The sequence below is a fragment of the Papaver somniferum genome, chromosome 9 (genome assembly GCF_003573695.1).
Source record: "Papaver somniferum cultivar HN1 chromosome 9, ASM357369v1, whole genome shotgun sequence".
NCBI lineage: Eukaryota > Viridiplantae > Streptophyta > Magnoliopsida > Ranunculales > Papaveraceae > Papaver > Papaver somniferum.
In genome coordinates, this window is record NC_039366.1 from 182,119,835 (window position 1) to 182,140,177 (window position 20,343).

The following is a 20,343-nucleotide window of genomic DNA, read 5'->3' on the forward strand; positions in this document are numbered from 1 at the left end:
TAATTTGTGAAATCCCAGGACCAATAACGAATAATTTTTTCGACGACAACCGCTATCATAAATATGTGGACGTGTTGGGAGGGTCGCTTTGCATCATATGTATCCTTCCAGGGGATCGTGGCGATGTGTGGGTTATGCAGGAGTATGGAGTGAGAGAATCTTGGACTAAACGATTCACCGTTCCTCAACGAGCAATAAATTTTGTCTATTTCAGGCCGATAGATTATCTACTAAATGGAGAGCAAATTCTGCCAAGTGTTCGATCGCAGAATACATGTAGCAATGTTTTAGTTTGTTATAATCCGAAGAGTAAAAGGGTGAAAATTCTAAAGACCCATGTGTAAACACCCAAATATTATTATAGGGTAATGTGGAGACTAATCCCATAACATAATACAATTATTTGGAAAAACTCTATCTCTTTTGGGAAGAATTTCTCCTTTTATAGGCAAAGTCTGACATGTAAATACCATATACGTGTACTTTGATACCTTTCTTAGTAAGTCTTCCATTATTAACCGTACACATGTACTATCACACTTGGGGGTACTTAGGCACCCACTAGTTATCTCTTCCGAGCACCCCACCATTGGGGCGCCCCATCCACGTAGCACCATTGCTCATAGCATCCCCGATCCTTCTGATGATGACCTCGACTTTGTTGATGGTGACCCCGATTCCACTGATGGCGACCTCGGTTATGGTCAGAAGCTCCCATTCTCGTCCTTAGCTTATGGTTAGATTTCCCCTGTTCACATTAGCCCCCTAACTGTCTTGTCAAGGACTATGGCCTTGGCTAGCAGTCATATCTCGTTTTTAAGGGTCCTTGGTCGCTCTTCTCTTTTATTGGAAGCCCCCTGCCTTAAATATGGCTCCGGATTTTCGTTTTTCTTGAGAGCCTTTTATTGTTTGCAATCTTTCTCAAAGCTCCCTCCTGGCATCCTCTCGTCCTCCAGCTCTGACTCAATGGTTTATTAATGACATGACCTCTCTGTGCCGTTCTATCTCCCACCGACAAATTGACACGCGTGTCCCAGAATGAACCGACTCTTCGTCTCCCCGTTGTTTCCTCATATAAAGCTCGTCCTTCCTTCTTCCTTCTCTTGTTGCTTCTTTCTCTTGGGTGTTTTTTCTTTTCTCCCTTCTCCTCTCTCTCTCTTCTTTCCTTAGCCCTCTTACTGTTCTCGGTGATAGACCTGACCCCGGTTTCTTAGGATGGAAAGGCCAACTTCTGGAGCAGGCAAGTATTTATCGGCAAGGGATTCTGCTGACATGAGGAAAATTCGTTTGTTTGGGCCAGACTCCAAAAAAGACAATGAGAGTTCTGGGTCCATGTTCGAGGATAAGTTCATTGCTAGAGTGGACGACATAGAGTTCCACTCTATTGATCAGAGAACAAACCTAATAGCCCCCCAGGTAACTCCTGCACTTCCACTCCCTCTTGAGAATCTTCCTCGGCTATGCATTGAGCGCGGGGACTATCGAGATTTCCCATAGACTTCGCTTCTACCACTCTTGTCAGTTACGAGTAGGCTACCTACATTGGAGGACGTTGTTGCCTTGACGGGGTTGCCTATTCATAGTTCTCACGATTTCGAGGAAGATAATACTGAAGCCATGGATAAAACAGACTCGGATTTATATGATGAGCTGGTGAAGGTTCGAAGGTCAATTGCACGCAAGGCAAGCACCGATACAGCTGATGGTTCCCCTCGGGATGATAAGCGTGCCTCTCTCTCGGGTTGGATGAACTATTGGGCGCCTGCGGTTACTGAGGCAACCAGCAAAAAAGATATTCCTTCTATTGTGAGGTCGTATGATCCCCCGACTCATGGCCATAGTGATGATGCAGAGTTAGCTGCGTTTTTGACGTACTGGTTGAACCATGACTTCTTCGAATGCTCCCCTAGAGACATCATTCGGGAAGATCTTTTTCGAATAGCCGTCAAAATGGTGAGAGGAATTTCTTACCCACTATCCCCCATGTTTCTAGGTGGCGTATCTCGTCATTTAGACATCTTGATCTCGGATCTGGAAGCCGCTAACAGTTCTCGTCACGTGATTGAGAGTTTTGTCCCCACCAGCTTTTTGCAGATGTGGTTTTGGGAACGTTTCCCCGCAAGTAGATCAGGGGTGAACAAGTTAGTTGTGATAAATGACGATGCTCCTAGTACTTCTGGGCGGCTGCCTGCTCCCCCAACCCGCTATCCTCGTACTACTTTGTACGAGAAACAACATGTGAAAAAAGCGACAAACGAGTTTATGTGGATAGTGGATGATTTGGGGTCTTTCGAAGCACGCCCTTATGATAATGCTCCATCAGGGATATCATTTCTAGGTCCTAACTTTGTGTTTCTAGAAGATGTGTTGGATTCAGAGACCTCGTCCCTTAGTGATGATGATTGGGATTCTATATCAATAGCAACCTCGGGTTATATTCATGGGTATTTTGAGGGGAAGTTTTGCGCCGTCAGCTATAATGTGGACATGGTTGCTAGACAGTTAGGGTACGACCAAGGCTCGCCTTTATTCTTCCCGATCCTTCAGACGACATTGGTTTCATGCAGAATTATTACCGCCGGTTCGTATTTAAGCCCGATGGTCCTAGGTATTGTCGAGATGGTCCCTTCAGTCTAGTGGTGCCTCCACCGAAAAATGTCCCGAAATTCATGCAAGCATGGTGTACCAATTGGTATGATGAGTTGACGTGAATGATAGGTTTTGTTTGTGACGTTGCTGACCCCGTGGAAGCTGTGAGTCCCCGGAAATTGAATGTTATCGGCCGCATTAGGCTAGATACCGAGGTTGCCTCTTCTCATGACATAAAGGCTGGGTCAAGGGGGAAAAGCATCAAGAGTGACGCAAAGAAAGGAACAAATATCCCTGTTGTCTCAGAGGTGACTCCCCGACCTACTTAATTTGTGTTTGATTGTGCATACACATTTGTTTGATTGCTAATGAGGTATCATTTTCGTACAGCCAGTGCAGCGTCCCCATGTTGTGGTTCGTAACAGAGGTGCATCGGCGGCGTCTTCTAGGGGTCAACAAGGTGAGTGAGTGATTACATAGAAATGACGTGGCCATGATAGGTTGTCTGACAGTTCAGTTATTGTGCTATCCACGTCACCCGCAATTTTGTTTCCTATAAGTAGTCTCTTGTACATGAGGAATTATTTGTTTTCATCATTTCTTCCTTAGAAACTTCTCTCCTCTATTTTCGTTTTGAGTAGGTTCCAGAGTTGGCGGAGCGTCAAGTCTTCAGAGTTCTGCTTCTAGTTCAAACCCGCAGGTGAGATATGTTACAACTGTCGGGGAGTACATCCCCCTTCTCCCCTTTCTTTGTTTTTTCTTTTATTTTTTGTGGTCATGTTGTTGATTTCGGTTAGCGTATGTTGTAGGAAAAAAGTATGGGTCGTGTAGAGCAAGCATTTGAGCAAAGCAATAGTTCCAGGAATAGGAAATATTAACAACAATCCGGACAAGTAGGTAGTGGTTCGAGAAATCTAGATCCGATATTGCCAGCTGCTATCGGGAGTCCCGGTTCTTTAATTGGGAAGGCTACATGGTTCGACTTCAAGGGAGCCTCGACTCCTATGGCGAGTATCTATGCTCATTATGTGCTGGCGTACAATTTTCCCGTGCCTCCAGAGTTGAAAGATTACTATAAGGAGATTGTGGAGGAGTATGTCCATGTAGCGAGCACATAGATTCTTGCTGATCGAAACAATCTCGTTCCTAGCGTTTCCGCCTTGGTTTCTGCCGCAAAAGAGATGGTTGAAATGGGTGATGGGTGTCCTCCCGCTATCACTTTGGAGATATGGAGAAGTAGCTTTGTGGTTCCGCAGCTTCTGAAGTTCAACATGGGTTGGATTGAGGAGATGTACAAAGGGATGGAGGAGAGAAGGGCAGGTTGACAATTAGTGCTTCCTGGTGAGATTACAAGTTTGAAGGAGGAAGTAAAGGAAGAGACCCGAAAGTTGAAAGAGCAACAAAATAAGCAAATCCGCATAACTGCCGAGGCTTCCAAGATTGGTGCTGAGATTGCGACAATCTCGACAAGGTTGCAGTTGAAGCAGAGGGAGTTGGCGGATAAAGAGGCTGAACTAGCTAGTTTTGAATGATTGTTTTTGGCTGTGTTGTTGTTGTTTTTTTATTATGTTTTGGAGTTTATTTCGGATATTAGTGTGCTTGCTGTCCGTGGTATACTTTGGTTCATGGGATGCTAATTTGATGTTTTTGTTGATTTGCGTGTTATTGCTTTCATCGATTATTGTGCATTCCTGTAAAGGACAATATAAATATGTGTTTAAGCAGTTCAGTTTTACTTTGTTCTGGTTGGTTTTTGTGTGGGTTGTGAAGCATATGGAGGCATCAACTTGCACACGGTTGATTTTGGAGAGATCAATGTTTAGGCGTTTAATAGATGTATTAGAGATGACCATTGAACATTTCAAGTTAGCCTTGTCCGAGGACCGGGAAGTTATCACAGCTGCGGAAAGTGGCATGGTGGGGGTCCTTTAGAGAAAGACGGTTGCAGGGTTAAAGCTTGATGAATATCGACTCTCTCTTAAAGAAAAACGCTTGCAGTTTTTCTTTCTTGTCCAAGATTTGGAGGCTGCCTTATGTCGTGCTAGGGTTTCTTTGTCCCAAGTGTGTAATGAGTTGGTTAGGAGGGTTTAACATTTACGTGAACGACTATATTATGTGATTTGTTTATTTTCCTTCCCGCTGCTGGGAATTATTATGATGGTCATGTGATTTGAATTTGGAATGGCCTGTTTTGTTATTTGTTTTCCATGTTCAATTTTATTGATCCGACATTGGTAATCTCGGCCGTAAGGTATAGCAGTCTCGAGGTATGGTCGAAATTTCGTATCTCTATCGTAGAGATTGTGAATCGAAGCAGAAGTAGTGGTTGTGTTCAAGTGTTTAGTAGATTGGAATACACAGGACATAGTAATCCATGTGGTGGTTGCATTACACTCTTTGGGTGATTCTTGTCACCCTTCCTAAAGAGGTAAAGGATGGATAAAGTAATAATAAAGAAAATTTAGGGTAAATGGATGAAAGCCTTTTATTCACTCGACATTGTCGCTTACGTGAGTTTGTATCAATGTGGACTCATTCTGTTGTAAGCACCATGAACAATTCCCCCCTTTTTTATAATAAGGAGGTATTATTAAAGGTTAATCCTAACCAACGTTTGTAGACGTGCCCCCCATCTGGGCGAGTTGTCCTCCGAAACTGTATGCGTTTGTTTTTGTGGACCTGTGTTCGGTTGACGAGGTTGTCATCAGCTGTGTTTGCATACGTGGTTATCCAGTCAGGTATTGGGGTTGAGTAGATGTGTGTGACTACCTCACTTGGTTCGCTTAGACCATTGTAAAATGCCGCCTCTGCTAGATGAGCCTCCTCGGTTGTAAAGGGGTCAGTCGAGGCCGATACTCTTTTCTGCTTCCCTTTCAGAATAAATTTGATACACTGGTGGTAAGTGAAGGGCACAATTCCGTACTTGTGCAGCCATGGCCTTCCCAAAAGCAGATGGTATGCTGGGTGTACATCCATGACATAGAATGGTTCACTGGCTTGAATAGGTCCTACTTGAATTTTCAACCTGATTGTTCCTATTGTTTGTTGTGTTATTCCACCAAAACCTTGAATTCCAGTAGCAAACTTGTTGATATCTTTCTTTTTGACTCCGATACTCTCAGCAATGTATAAGGGGATTAGATTCAGTGATGCTCCGGTGTCTATTAAAGCTCTCTTGAACCTATGCTTGCGGATCCCTACTGTCAGGTACAGGGGCCTCGTATGATCACAGTCCACTGTTCTATATTTATCGGAGAAAGTGATGATATCAATAGGTAACGGGTACTTCTGATCCAAGTACTGGCTTACCTCGTCATTTTTCGCTATTTTTGACAAGATTGTTGCAGCAATTTGACGCTGTTTCTCTGTGAAATTTAGTGTATCAAAGAATGCTGCAAAAAGTGGTTTTTTTGAGACAGTAGCCCCGATGTACTCATAGTTATCTGCCTCGGACACAACGCAGACTTCCTCTGACGCCACTGTAGGTTCTGCATACGTAATCATACAGGCTTGTCGGGGTAGCGGGTCTTTCTGGATATGTGTCTCCGTTCCAAAGTCCACTTCTACACTCCTCTGCATATTGTGGATTTTCCATTTAAGGGTCATGCAGTTCTTTGTGGCATGCTCTACTTTCTGATGGAAATGACAGTACCTCGGATGTCGCTTGTCTTGTTCTGTTGGTTCTTTAGCAGGAGACAGGAGAGTCTTGTCTCCATCTTTACGCCATTCCTCCAAAATTTATATGGCGACCTCCAATGGACATGGGAAATCTGGGGGCTCCACCACCTCATTTGCCTCAGTGTTCCTTTTATATCCTTCTCCGTCTCTGAAATTAGCTTGTCTTTTCCCTTGTCCGCTAGTTACTTCGTCCTTGGCGTATGCTACTGAATGTTCCGATTGTCTAGTTTCAGCCGCTTTGAATTCTGCTGCGCCATCCGCTCGAGAACATGCATCTTCAAAGTCTGCAAAGGTCTCTAACCTGACAGCCGCCATGATAAAACTGAGTTCAACTGGCAATCGACTGATACCTATCTTGACAAACTCCCTCTAGGGGATCTTCACGCTGCTGCATAAGCACTCTCCTCGGAAGCTTTTGGCGAAGTCTAGGTACTTTCCCCCGGGCTTGAACTTGTGATTGCAAATATCTGAGATGGTAAGTTGTTTCTGTCGGGAATAAAACTTTTTCATAAACTGATTTCGCATCTCATTCCAAGATGAAATGCTATTTTCTTCTAATCCTACAAACCATGTGAAGGCTGCTCCAGTGAGTGACTTTCCGAATTCTCTTAGACAAATAGAGTCATTTGGGCGTGTTCATTCAAACTCATGAGGAAACGAAAGACATGCTCTGTCGCATTCCCGGACCCGTCAAACAGCTGAAACTTAGGTTGCTTATAGGTTACGGGCATTGACTTGTCTAGGAGACCTTGGGTGAAGGGAGATTGCATAGTAAAATTAGCAGTGGGTGGGGTTAGACCATAGTGCTCTTCTAAGTACTTGGAAATATGCTCTTCCGTTATAGAGACATTATCTGTGTCTTTGCTAGGTTGCCCTTTTGAGTTCCGAGACCCTTCTTTCGGCATTTGGTTGCACCCTGGGGTCTCGCTCCGCTGGGGGTTTTGCCTGATAGATGAGAATTTCCTCCCAAACGATTGTCTCTGAGCTCGGCTTTGTAGCAGGAGAGGGTGTTGAGGAGCACCAAAGGGGTCTAGGTCTTCTTCTTCGTTTTCAGGTTGTAGCTCAGATAATATCTCCATAAGGACCAACCTTCTTTTATCCGAGTTAGCTAGTTCTTGACGCATTTGTTGTATTTCAATCTGGTGTGAATCAAAAGGAAATTGTTCACGTGCCGGCACATCAGTTCTATCGACCCCGACCTGTACCTGTTGAATTTCTTCTACATGTCTTGGCGTGGCCCCGAGTGCACTAGATGGATTCACCCTTATCAGAAGGCTTGGATTTTGTCCCCCTGGTTCTTCCACTAGCGGCATTCCTAATTCGATATTCATTGGTTGATTTGATCTCTCGTTAATTATCACTGACGGTCCCCCCACCTCTTTGGTAGAGGTCTCCGCCCTTAGATTATCCTGACTGCCTGTGGTCGGGGATTCCATGAAAAATTATATTGGTTCCGAGGACTAGTCCCCAGTAAAGTCGCCAAATGTAAACACCCAAATATTATTATAAGGTAATGTGAAGACTAATCCCAGAACACAATATAATTATCTGGAAAAACTCTATCTCTTTTGGGAGGAATTCCTCCTTTTACAAGCAAAGCCTGACGTGTAAATACCATACATATGTACTTTGATACCTTTCTTAGTAAGTCTTCTATTATTAGCCGTACACATGTATTATCACACTTGGGGGTACTTAGGCACCCACTAGTTATCTCTTCCGAGCACCCCATCATTGGGGCGCCCATCCACGTAGCACCATTGCTCATAGCAGCCCCGATCCTTCTGATGATGACCCCAGCTCTGTTGATGGTGACCCCGATTCCACTGATGGTGACCTCAGTTATGTCCCGAAGCTCCCATTCTCGTCCTTAAATTATGGTTAGATTTCCCATGTTCACACCATGACAGTGATACAGAATGGTTCTTTGCCTATACTTATGAGGAGAGTTTGTTTTCCGTACGTCCTAAGCAGAGTTCAGTTGGTGGTATTCGTCATTATTTGGGAGATGAGAAAGTTGAACAAGAACCGTTGTTAAAACATGATCACAAGAGAAGAAAGCTTGAAAATTAATTGAAGAGTGCATGTCAATAAAAAGTGAAGATCGACCTCTTTTTTTTGCGTTTTACTAAGATTACTGCATTTCGTCTAATACGTTCTTAGTTTTTCCTTGATAGATGAGTTTGTACTTGAGTTTAATTAGGATCATTTCTCTAATTTCTTGTGTTGCATTTATAATAAGGTTCTGCGTTATTTTGATTCATTTGAACTCTCATCTGAACCAAGGAATAAAGAAGGGGGAATTTGATCAATCAAATTTTTACTGCCAAAACATGTTATTATCCTGCTCAGAGATACTAACATTTATGTTACCAAGAAAAGTATAGAACAATGAGGATGAAATGACCTACTCGCGCTACTAAAATGTCTATGATTTCCATCTTCAATATCCTTCCTATCATCTAGCCATATCCCTATGTTATCCTTCAATCTGGATTCTTTGTCTCATAAAGTTTGCTTTTTGGTGAAAATAAGCATTATTCATGTCATGTAAAAGCATAACATCATCCTAACCTCTTTACCTCCACAAACCCACTTCTATATCGTACCAATATTTCAAGTTTCTAGTCAACTCATTCCCTCCTAAAGTTTGAATACTATTAATTCCAGTCAGCTCAGACAACTGAGATTCAAGATTGGAAATTTGAGAGTCTATTGGAACATCCACTCACATAGGTGATTTCTGTCACTCAAAAACGTATGTGCCATTCAAGAAGTGCCAGCTGTCTTTTACAGAGTTGTTGCTTCGCAAAAGTCCACGGAGTAGGCTACAAAATGATGATGACGTGTGCTCTCACCAGATATTGGTGCTTCCACTGAGAGAATAAAGTGAGATAATTACCTTGCGAAACCAATGCATCATTACGCTTTTAAAAAAAATATATCCACAAAGTATGACGTGTGCCCTCACCAGTGCGGTTACACTATGAAACCAATGCATCATTTTTCTCTTAAAAAAATATATCCACAGAGTATGTGGTTTATGATCACATCATCGCCCTTCTGAATAGTATGGGAATCTGGTAAATCTCTATTGTTATTCATGTTTATTTAAGTCATTATACACAAGGTGCTATACGATTTAAAGATTTAGTTTCATCATCGTCATTCTTCTATTATCTTCACAAATACTGCTGAATAATTATATTTTAAAGAAAAACAGTTGTACCTCTGTCATTCTTTGGTTAACCAAAAACAAAAACATCCAAAGAGGAGACACGACATCTTTCCAGTGGACCTTATGTATTCATCACCTTGGGACGGATGTCTCCAGCATTCCACTACACTTACTAAATATCAAATGTACCGAAATTTTGTTAAGCAAAAGCAAAATATATGCAATATAAGCAGCCTTTTCTTAAACAGGAAAACGATTAACTAACAAATTCGTTACCTCAAATTCCGCATCCTCTTCTCCCCAGAAAGATATATCATTAAGCGCAAGTTCAAGTTAGAACTCTCCCCCGGTATGCTATCATTCTCTCGCAAACAAAAGAACAACAACAAAGAGCAACCTTTACCAGAGAAATGTTGAATCAGTTTTAACTAATGCGTGCTAATAGCAAAAGTTGAAAATCCGAAACACATACAGTAGAACCTCCATATATTAATAACCTCTACATATTAATAAAAATTTATGGTCCCAACTTGGACCAATTTAGAAATAGTAATAACCTCTCCAGTTTAATATTAATCATTTTTTCCAGTTCTGTCTTAATGAATTTACCTCCAAATAGTATTAATCAATATTATATTTAAAAAATATATATCTAGTTACATTAAATATATGATTATAAAAAATACTTATCTATACTTGTTTGAGAAAAAGAAGTAATCTTTTGATTACTACAACATCTTTTAACTTGCAGATGCGTAATATCTCATCAACATAGACTCCTTCTTGTTGAAGCCAAAATATTTCCAAACTGTCAAGCATGTTTAAAACTTCTTGGAACTACAAATTTCAAGATATATACATGCACTTGTGTGTTGGAACTATAAAAATATATATATATATATATATATATATATATATATATATATATATATATATATATATATATATCATCTAAATACAACTAAAAATACATTGCACATACAGTGAACTTAAATTTTTACATTTTCTGTGGGTACTCTCTATATTAGTAACCTCCCTATATTAATAATTTTGTGGATGCCCAAGAGTATTAATATAGAGAGGTTCTACTATATGTTTATGCTAAACACAACTCATGTAAACACAAATTGATTCAACACATTGTGACTTTTTACATATGAGTTTCAATTGGAACACCTTATGATCCTTCGATAAAGCCTACCAACATGGGCTAGAACTTAATCTTGGTAAATCAAAAAGTCACACAAACCATAAGGGTTTTCATCATATGAGATCGAATATTAAGGTTATGAAAAGCAAAGTCAGACATCTCATAGATCTAGAGTACTCATATGTATACTAAATATTAGTATATTTGACTTACATATGAGCTACAACATCACAACTTTATTATGATTTTGATATAGCAATCACGAAGATATGATCCAAAGATCGGCTATACTCAAAAGTCACTAATCATAAGGAAGTGAGACAATATATGAGATTGAAACACAATTGTTTATCTCATAAACTCAAATGCAATATACTATAATTATTCAACATAAAATCAAGTATTGAAATTACCTCAATCTTGTAGGAAATTGAATTACGAAACTAGCGAAAAAAATGAGGTCATTCCGAGTTCGGACGAAGAAGTTATGGGCAAAACAGTTTTACACTCCTGCGTATGGACCAATCACACCAATCACTAGGACCGGTTACAGTAGTCACTAGGACCGGTTACACTAGTTACTTGTGATGGGTCACAACGCTAAACTGTTTTTGACATAACTTTTGCATACAATGTCCGTATTTAGTGATTTTTGGATCGTTTTAACCGTAAAAACAAGAACTGCACATATATGACCAGTAGATATCAACAACATGGACTCAAAATTACTGTTTCTCTCAAAAGTTCAAATATAGATAGATAAGGTATGAGTATAGAAGAGAAAAATATCCCTAAAGATGCCAATTAGTCATATAATAACAAAGAGATCATGTGCTCCGTTTTATGTGCTTCCTAACCCTTCATAAGATTGAACACAAAGGTGAGCATGCACATTCCAACAGAACTAGGTTGTGTTTATCTGAGCCTTGTCTTCTTTATAACAAGGGACTAAGACAGAATCATTCTTGACCTTTTGATTGGTTTGATTTCTCTTATTCCATCTCTTGTTTTTCTTCTTTGACTTGTGATGAAGAGTGTCATTATCACAACGTTCACTAGTACAAGAGATTTCACACATGATGTCTGTCTTTAGTCTTTCAAGAAAACTCTTGTAATTATTGTTACCAATAATTAACAGCTGAGTGTCACTCTTGTGACTAAATTTTGGTCCCTTCTTGGCTATGGAGGATTTCGGGACCCATTTAGAGTTCGGTTTCGCAGGAGCAGCTTTCTCCTTCATACCATTAGGATGATTGTCCTTTTGAATACTTTGCGAAACAACTTTCCTCCAATTTGAAACATCAGATTTTGTATTAGCATTTACAAAGTCATCTCTCTTTCTATATTCGGGTCTTTTATGAGATGGCCTTGTCGAGCGATAGGCAAAATTTGAACTATCATTATAATAATTCTTTTGCCTAAACTTTGGGTAATATCGATCCGAGTTCCTTTGGGTAGCAATCTTAGACGATTCATTTGATACAAAAGAAAGTGCATCTTGCATCTTACGAACTTTGCATCCCCATTGCAAGTGTCCTTTATTACCACAATAATAACAATGCTTAGTAACATACGAAGTGTGAGTTTTAATGTTACCTTTTTGTGGATCCGCTTGCATTGGAGCTCGACGAGTTTTTTTTTTTCTTCTTCTTCTTCTTCTTCTTATTATTATTATTATATTTGTTCAACATTGTTGGTTTCTTGACATTAGCAGAAGTCCTCTGTTTGATTGATGTTCGTTGAACACAATTCTTAGGATTAACAGGTTTTCTTCTTTACAAGAAATTGGAGCATCTTTGACATAAGTGGAAGCCTTTGAATAGAATTTGTAGCTTTAATTTTTTTTATCTCATTGTTACCGTTGGAAACACTTGATTCCTTATATCCCAATCCTCGTGTATCACCATGATGTCTTCCTTATTCTAACAATGAGGATAAATTGTTCGTGCTTTCATTGGACTTTTTCAAGTACAAATTTTCTTCTTCCAACGTCCTGATTTTATCAAGAGCTCCAGCTAGATCAGCCTCAAGATGTTTTTCTCGTGAGAGATATAAACCTTCATTCTCTTCAAATCTCTTTTGTTGAGAATTAACCCATGCTTCAGATTCAACAAGTTTCTTTTCCGACAAAAAAGAGATCTCTTCGAAGATTTTCACATTCTAATTTCTTAGAATTTAGCTCATATGTACGATCTTTAAGAAGAGAATAACTGGTGCGGTAACCCATATAACATCCTTGAAAAACCCTCTTCAGTTTCTTGTTCTCACGACAAAGAGGAGTCATGACACCAAGAAAATACGAAGTTCTTAGTTTTTTATTTTTCAAAGGATCCAGTAGTTTGGAGTATTATGGGATATCCTCTTCTACTTTTCGTTCAAAATCGGAGTCATCATCATCGAAAGTTTCATCTAACCCTTTTTGTGGACGTATTTTCCAGTCGTCATCGGTTTCTACATCATTAACAAGATTAAGTTGTCTAGTAGAATCTCTCGAGATGATTTCATTATGATCTTCAGATATTGACTCGTACATGCCATCATCAAGTGTTAATTCAAAAATCTTGACACCTTGCTTTACGTTACCTGAATCATTCTCAGGTTCTATAAAAACCATTTTTAGATTCCAGTCTGATAGGTTGGATCACACCAAGCACAAATTGTTAGATCTTTTCGTGTTTGCCTGCTCTGATACCAATTGAAAAAACGAGGGTACCCAAATATACCAAAATATTCAGAATATCCACCTATAAGTCCTCTTACCGAAAGTGATTATATATAAACAAAGTTGACACAATACGAAAAATAGGTATTTACACTTTGTGTGATCGTCTATGGATACGAGATCGAGACAATACAACAATCAAATTGTGATTACTTGATAATAGGTTCGGACTTAACCAAACTCTATAGGATCACTATCAAGTAATACGGAGTTAACGTTTTTGTAGTTTACTTTAAATTATAATAATAACAATTATAATTGCGAAAAGTAAAAGTAAATGACACATCAAGATTTTGTTAACGAGGAAAACTGCAAATGCAGAAAACCCCCGAGACCAAGTCCAGAACAGAAGACTCTCAGAATTAAGCCGCTATACAAAATATAAACCAACTTCGTATAGTTGAGACCAAGAAACTAACCCTAGTTCACTTAGTTTCTTCAGTATCCATGCGCTTCTGATATTTAATAAGTGCGCGCATTGGATACTTTGGATCGGATTCCAAACAGTAAAGGAACAACAAATCTGTTTGGTAACAACTCTATTGATTCTTTAAGATAAAGATATCTCAAGTCATATGCAAAGGCTCTTCCGTTTAAACTAATAAACTCCTTTGCATGGTTAGATCAATCTATCCAACAACTACCGAAGTATCAGAGTTTAGATTTGCAATCAATCAATATAGAATCTAACAAGAGACTATAACGCGATGCCGATCTCATGCAACTAATCAATCGAATAAATCCCCAGACGATCAAGGTTTGTGCTACACAAAGATATGAGAAACCACTAAGAAATCCTCTTAGTCTTCAAATCTTCTTTAATCTGCAATTAAACCTGCACAACACCACTTGAATCTCTTGTGATCAATCACACACAGAACGGAGTCCGTTAACAATGGATTATCACAAGATTCCTTTAGATCTACATACAGTTGTAAAGATCTCATCGAAACTTCGATCTAGTTTGAGTGAATCTTATATCAGAAGAGAAAATTCTCAAGAATAAACAAACTAGGTGCAATCAAAGTTCAACAACCGTTAATAAATCAAATCAATCGAAAACTAATAAACTGAAATTATCTGGTTTCCCACCAACGGTACTCGTAGAGCTTCTTGATCCCACATAAGTCTTTAAACAAGCAGTCGTAAGAGATTTCGCCTAATTAAGGTACTTTCCTCTCCGGATAGACGGCTCCACCAGAAACAACAAAAAGATGAAGTTTGTCTGGCTCTTAGGATAGTTTGCAAGAGATACAAACTTAGGTATATAGACCAAGGATGTTTGAACACCAAGGAATTTCCAAAACCGAAAATTCTTAAGATATGCAATAAATGCCCAAAATCGGTTTTCATAATTCCTGGAAATGCTTTGTCCAATATTTCCGAAATCTCTCAATAGAAAATCTCCAATCAGTAAATGCACATTACAAATTTTTATTTTCTAGAGATATGCATTTAATTGCTGGTAATTAAAGCATATAAAACTAACAACCTTAATTAAAAGATTCTTAATTTATTTCGGACCGGGATCTCCTTGAGTTATTAAGGAATATCTTTGAACAATAAAAGATAAGAGTTAATGTTCGTGTTCAAAATATGTTGACATCTTTTCTTTGTAAATCCTCTTTCATATTTACAATCTTGGATCCAACTAGAATTTAGACAGTTATTTTTATAACTACTTTTTTTATTTAAATTTTTCTTATGCTCAAAACCATAAATTTATATGGTTTAGCTTTTTATTTATTTTTTAATTAATTAATTTAGCTTGTATACAAGTCTGTTGACAAACATCATACTACGTGAATCCAATGTGGAAAACAAACACCATTTAAAATAACCATTGCCATGATAGTTTTGGATAAACCAAAAAATACCCCAACCTGGATAGTGTTTTTCATATCCAAGCTGCCAAACAGACCCTTAGGGTTTCTTTACTCACCGTGTTGCTATTTCTTATTTCACTGTTTATTAATCAAAACACCATATACTCATCAAGATGTTATTTCCTAACTATGATCAGCTTGACTTCATTATCTGTAATTCTTTTATCATCTTCATACCCAATGATTCGAGTTAAACACCCACACAAATTATTTGTAGCGCCGAGAGGATGCCTAATGGCCATAACATCTCCATTGACATTCGGCGAGACCACTTCATTTACAGAACGTGATCTTGGAGACACTGGAAGGGCCATTTTTGTGAATGGCATTGAAGAAATGGCCAGTATTGTTAATGTAAAGATGCATCAAGCCTATGAGGCTAACCAGGTCAATCACCTATAGATTTGTGTAAAACTATAGGTGCTCTACATATGGGTATTGTTCGTCTTTCAGACTTGTTGTAATAATCTATGATTTCTGAATATACATATATTGTTTTAATATGTATGAGGTGAGAATTTTCTCACGTAATGATTTTTTTTTTAGAAACTGAAGCTTAAAATGCGTCAATTAATCAAGCATGCTAAAATCTTCACTTGAAACTGGCCAAGCTTAACAAGCTCAGTTACATGAGGCGTGGGTTTAGCAAAAATCTGAAATGTTCACCCTGACAACAACAATTCCACTTTTATGGTGACACATCTGACCATAAATGTTAAGAAAATAGTGAGGGTTGAAATGGTATTTTTGTTACGTTGTCACATGCTATTCACGTGCCTAAAGTCAACATTAGTCCATCGGATGATTTGTATATATGGAATAATCTTAGCGAAGATGGGTATTTATGTATTTTTCTGCGGTGTGAACTCAGATGATTAATCGTTTTTTTTGACATCGATTTTTCCAACAATTTTTAACGTTGGGGTAGATTTTCAACATTGTAGGTCATATTGGGGCATTTTCCCAATTTTCCCTAGCCTATCGAACTTTGTTTTGTATTCCTTGTAAATTTATAAAATGAACCGGCTCATGCATACGGTACCCACATGCGGAAACTTCCTTAAAGTTTGGAGTCAGAGTAGGCATGGGACTCGGCTAAAAGTTTGGAGTCAGAGTAGGCATGAGACTCGGCTAGTATAGTATATAAGAGATATTTGTCCTCAGGTTCTCATTAGCTTTACAGACACATAAGACAAAGCAAAAAAAAAACGGAAGAGAAGAGAACAATCAATCAATGTCGTCGACACTCCCACAAGATATGATTATTGATATCCTTACGAGGTTACCTGTGACATCCATCTCAAGATTTAAGTGTGTATGCAAATCATGGCTTGACCTATTTGATGACATACAATTTCGCAAGTTGCATTATGATCGTATCAATATCCAGAAGAAAAGCAATCTGATTAAGATTATTGCTGGTAAGAGAAATGACCTCTATTCTATAGATGTTTATGATTCAGGAAAAGTATCCGAGGTTGTTAAGATAGTCGATTACCCGTTCTACAATGAAAAGTATCGAGAATCTGATGATAATCTTGGTATTTTAGGTTCTTATAATGGCTTAGTTTGCATACGTCCTAGGTTCGATCTTATTTGCTTTTGGTATCCATCTACTAAAGACTACAGGATTGTATCGAAGGTGCAACAAACCGAAACGCCATCTTCATGGTGTAGGTTTGGATTCAGTTATGATCTCAAGACTCTGGATTACAAGTTGGTGAGTTTTGAAAGCTTTATGGATGAACGTCGTGGCTCTCAAATCATGGTCTATTCATTAGCATCAAACTCGTGGAGTACTACTCCTTATAACATGCCGTATACACTTGCTTGTCGAGCACGACCAATATCGTTATACTTTAACGGAGCTCTTCATTGGTTAACAGATGACTCAAAGGTTCTCGTTTCTTTTGATCTCGGTGATGAGGTAATTCGTGAAATCCCAGGGCCAATAACGAATAATTTTTTCGACGACAACCGCTATCATAAATATGTGGACGTGTTGGGAGGGTTGCTTTGCGTCATATGTATCCTTTCAGGGGATCGTGGCGATGTGTGGGTTATGGAGGAGTATGGAGTGAGAGAATCTTGGACTAAACGATTCACCGTTCCTCAACGAACAATAAATTTTGTCTATTTCAGGCCGATAGATTATCTACTAAATGGAGAGCAAATTCTGTTAAGTGTTCGATCACAGAATACATGTAGCAATGTTTTAGTTTGTTATAACCCGAAGAGTAAAAGGGCGAAAATTCTAAAGACCCATGACAGTGATCCGGAATGGTTCTTTGCCTATACTTATGAGGAGAGTTTGTTTTCCGTACGTCCTAAGCAGAGTTCAGTTGTTGGTATTCGTCATTATTTGGGAGATGAGCAAGTTGAACAAGAACCATTGTTAAAACATGATCACAAGAGAAGAAAGCTTGTAAATTAATTGAAGAGTGTATGTCTATAAAAAGTGAAGATCGGCCTCTCTTTTTCTGCGTTTTACTAAGATTACTGCATTTCGTCTAATACATTCTTAGTTTTTCCTCGATAGATGAGTTTGTACTTGAGTTTAATTAGGATCATTTCTCTAATTTCTTGTGTTGCGTTTATAATAAGGTTCTGCGTCATTTTGATTCCTTTGAAATCTCATCTGAACCAAGGAATAGAGAAGGGGGAATTTGATCAATCAAATTTTTACTGCCAAAACATGTTATTATCCTGCTCAGAGATACTAGCATTTATGTTACCAAGAAAAGTATAGAACAAGGAGGATGAAATGACCTACTCGCGCTACTAAAATGTCTATGATTTTCATCTTCAATATCCTTCCTATCATCTAGCCATATCCCTATGTTATCCTTCAATCTGGATTCTTTGTCTCATAAAGTTTGCTTTTTGGTGAAAATAAGCATTATTCATGTCATGTAAAAGCATAACATCAACCTAACCTCTTTGCCTCCACAAACCCACTTCTATATCGTACCAATATTTCAAGTTTCTAGTCAACTCATTCACTCTATCTAAATTTTGATTACTATTAATTCCAGTCAGCTCAGACAACTGAGATTCAAGATTGGAAATTTGAGAGTCTATTGGAACATCCACTCACATAGGTGATTTCAGTCACTCAAAAACGTATGTGCCATTCAAGAAGTGCCAACTGTCTTTTACAGAGTTGTTGCTTCACAAAAGTCCACGGAGAAGGCTACAAAATGATGATGATGTGTGCTCTCACCAGATATTGGTGCGTCCACTGAGAGAATAAAGTGAGGTTACCTTGCAAAACCAATGCATCATTACGCATTTAAAAAAAATATATCCACAAAGTATGACGTGTGCCCTCACCAGTGCGGTTACACTATGAAACCAATGCATCATTTTTCTCTTAAAAAAATATATCCACAGAGTATGTGAAAAAGCGGGGGTCTAACAACCTCACCCAATATTTCACTTGGCAATCTGTATGGACAAACTCCAATATATTTTAAAGAGAATCAATTAGACTCAATCTTAATAAAGTATATCAAAGAGTTATATCTCTCTTTCTCGATTCAATTCTTACTCAAGCAAATAGAAATCTGCGAGTCTAATTCAATACAAGAGAAATCACTTGAGCGCTACCAAAGACCAATGTTCAAGGATCAATCAATTTCAATCAACAAACAAAGGTCGGATTTCCAAAGAGGAAGAAACGACATCTTCCTAGTGGACCTTATGTATTCATCACCATGGGACGGATGTCTCCAGCATTCCACTACACTTACTAAATATCAAATGTACCGAAATTTTGTTATGCAAAAGCAAAATATATGCGATATAAGCAGGCTTTTCTTAAACAGGAAAACGAATAACTAACAAATTCGTTACCTCAGATTCCACATCCTCTTCTCCCCAGAAAGATATATCATTAAGCGCAAGTTCAAGTTAGAACTCTCCCCCAGTATGTTGTCATTCTCTCCCAAACAAAAGAACAACAACAAAGAATAACCTTTACCAGAGAAAGGTTGAATCGGTTTTAACTAATGCGCGCCAATAGCAAAAGTTGAAAACCCGAAACACATACAGTAGAACCTCCATATATTAATAACCTCTACATATTAATAAAATTTTATGGTCCCAGCTTGGGCCAGTTAGAAATAGTAATAACCTCTCCAGTTTAATATTAATCATTTTTTCTAGTTCTGTCTTAAAGAATTTACCTCCAAATAATATTAATCAATATTATATTTAAAAAATATATATCTAGTTACATTAAATATTTGATTATAAAAAATACTTATCTATACTTGTTTGAGAAAAAGAAGTATTTTTTTGATTACTACAATATCTTTTAACTTGCGGATGCGTAATATCTCATCAACATAGACACCTTCTTGTTGAAGCCAAAACATTTCCAACTTGTCAAGCATGTTTAAAACTTCTTGGAACTACAAATTCCAAGATATATACATGCCCTTGTATATTGGAACTATAAAAATGTATATATATCATCTAAATACAACTAAAAATACATTTCACATACAATGAACTTAAATTTTTACATTTTCTACGGGTACCTCTCTATATTAATAAACTCCCTATATTAATAATTTGTGGATGCCCAAGAGTATTAATATAGAGAGGTTCTACTGTATGTTTATGCTAAACATAACTCATGTAAACACATATTGATTCAACACATTTTAGACTTTTTACATATGAGTTTCAATCGGAACACCTTATGATCCTTCGATAAAGCTTACCAACATGGGCTAGAACTTAATCTCGCTAAATCAAAAAGTCACACAAACCATAAGGGTTTTCATCATATGAGATCGAATATTAAGGTTATGAAAACTGAAAAAGCGGGGGTCTAACACCACCACCCAATATTTCGCTTAGCAATCTGTATGGACTAACTCCGAAATACTTTGCTAGAGAATCAACTAGACAGTCAGACTCAATCTAGATAAAAGTATCTCAAGGAGTTAATATCTCTCTCTTGATTTGATATTTACTCAAGATAAAATCAATAGCGAGTCTTTATCAAATACAAGGAATAACTTGGACGGTACCAAAGACCAATGTCCAAGGATCAATAAATATCAATCAACAATCAAAGGTTGGATTTCCAATTGATGATCACGAACGCACAACCTGTATTATTTCAATT

General features: G+C 38.2%; 1 protein-coding gene across 1 annotated transcript; it reads left to right on the forward strand.

Moving 5' to 3' along the window:
• Positions 1-16,437: 16,437 nt before the first annotated feature.
• On the forward strand, positions 16,438-17,637 carry LOC113312952 (F-box/kelch-repeat protein At3g23880-like). Its single transcript, XM_026561683.1, has one exon. The coding sequence runs from the start codon at positions 16,438-16,440 to the stop codon at positions 17,635-17,637; it is 1,200 nt and encodes a 399-aa protein (XP_026417468.1).
• The last annotated feature ends 2,706 nt before the right edge of the window (positions 17,638-20,343 follow it).

Excerpts from the sequence above, each read along its gene's own strand:
- LOC113312952 (XM_026561683.1), top strand. The coding sequence starts at position 16,438 with ATGTCGTCGACACTCCCACAAGATATGATTATTGATATCCTTACGAGG.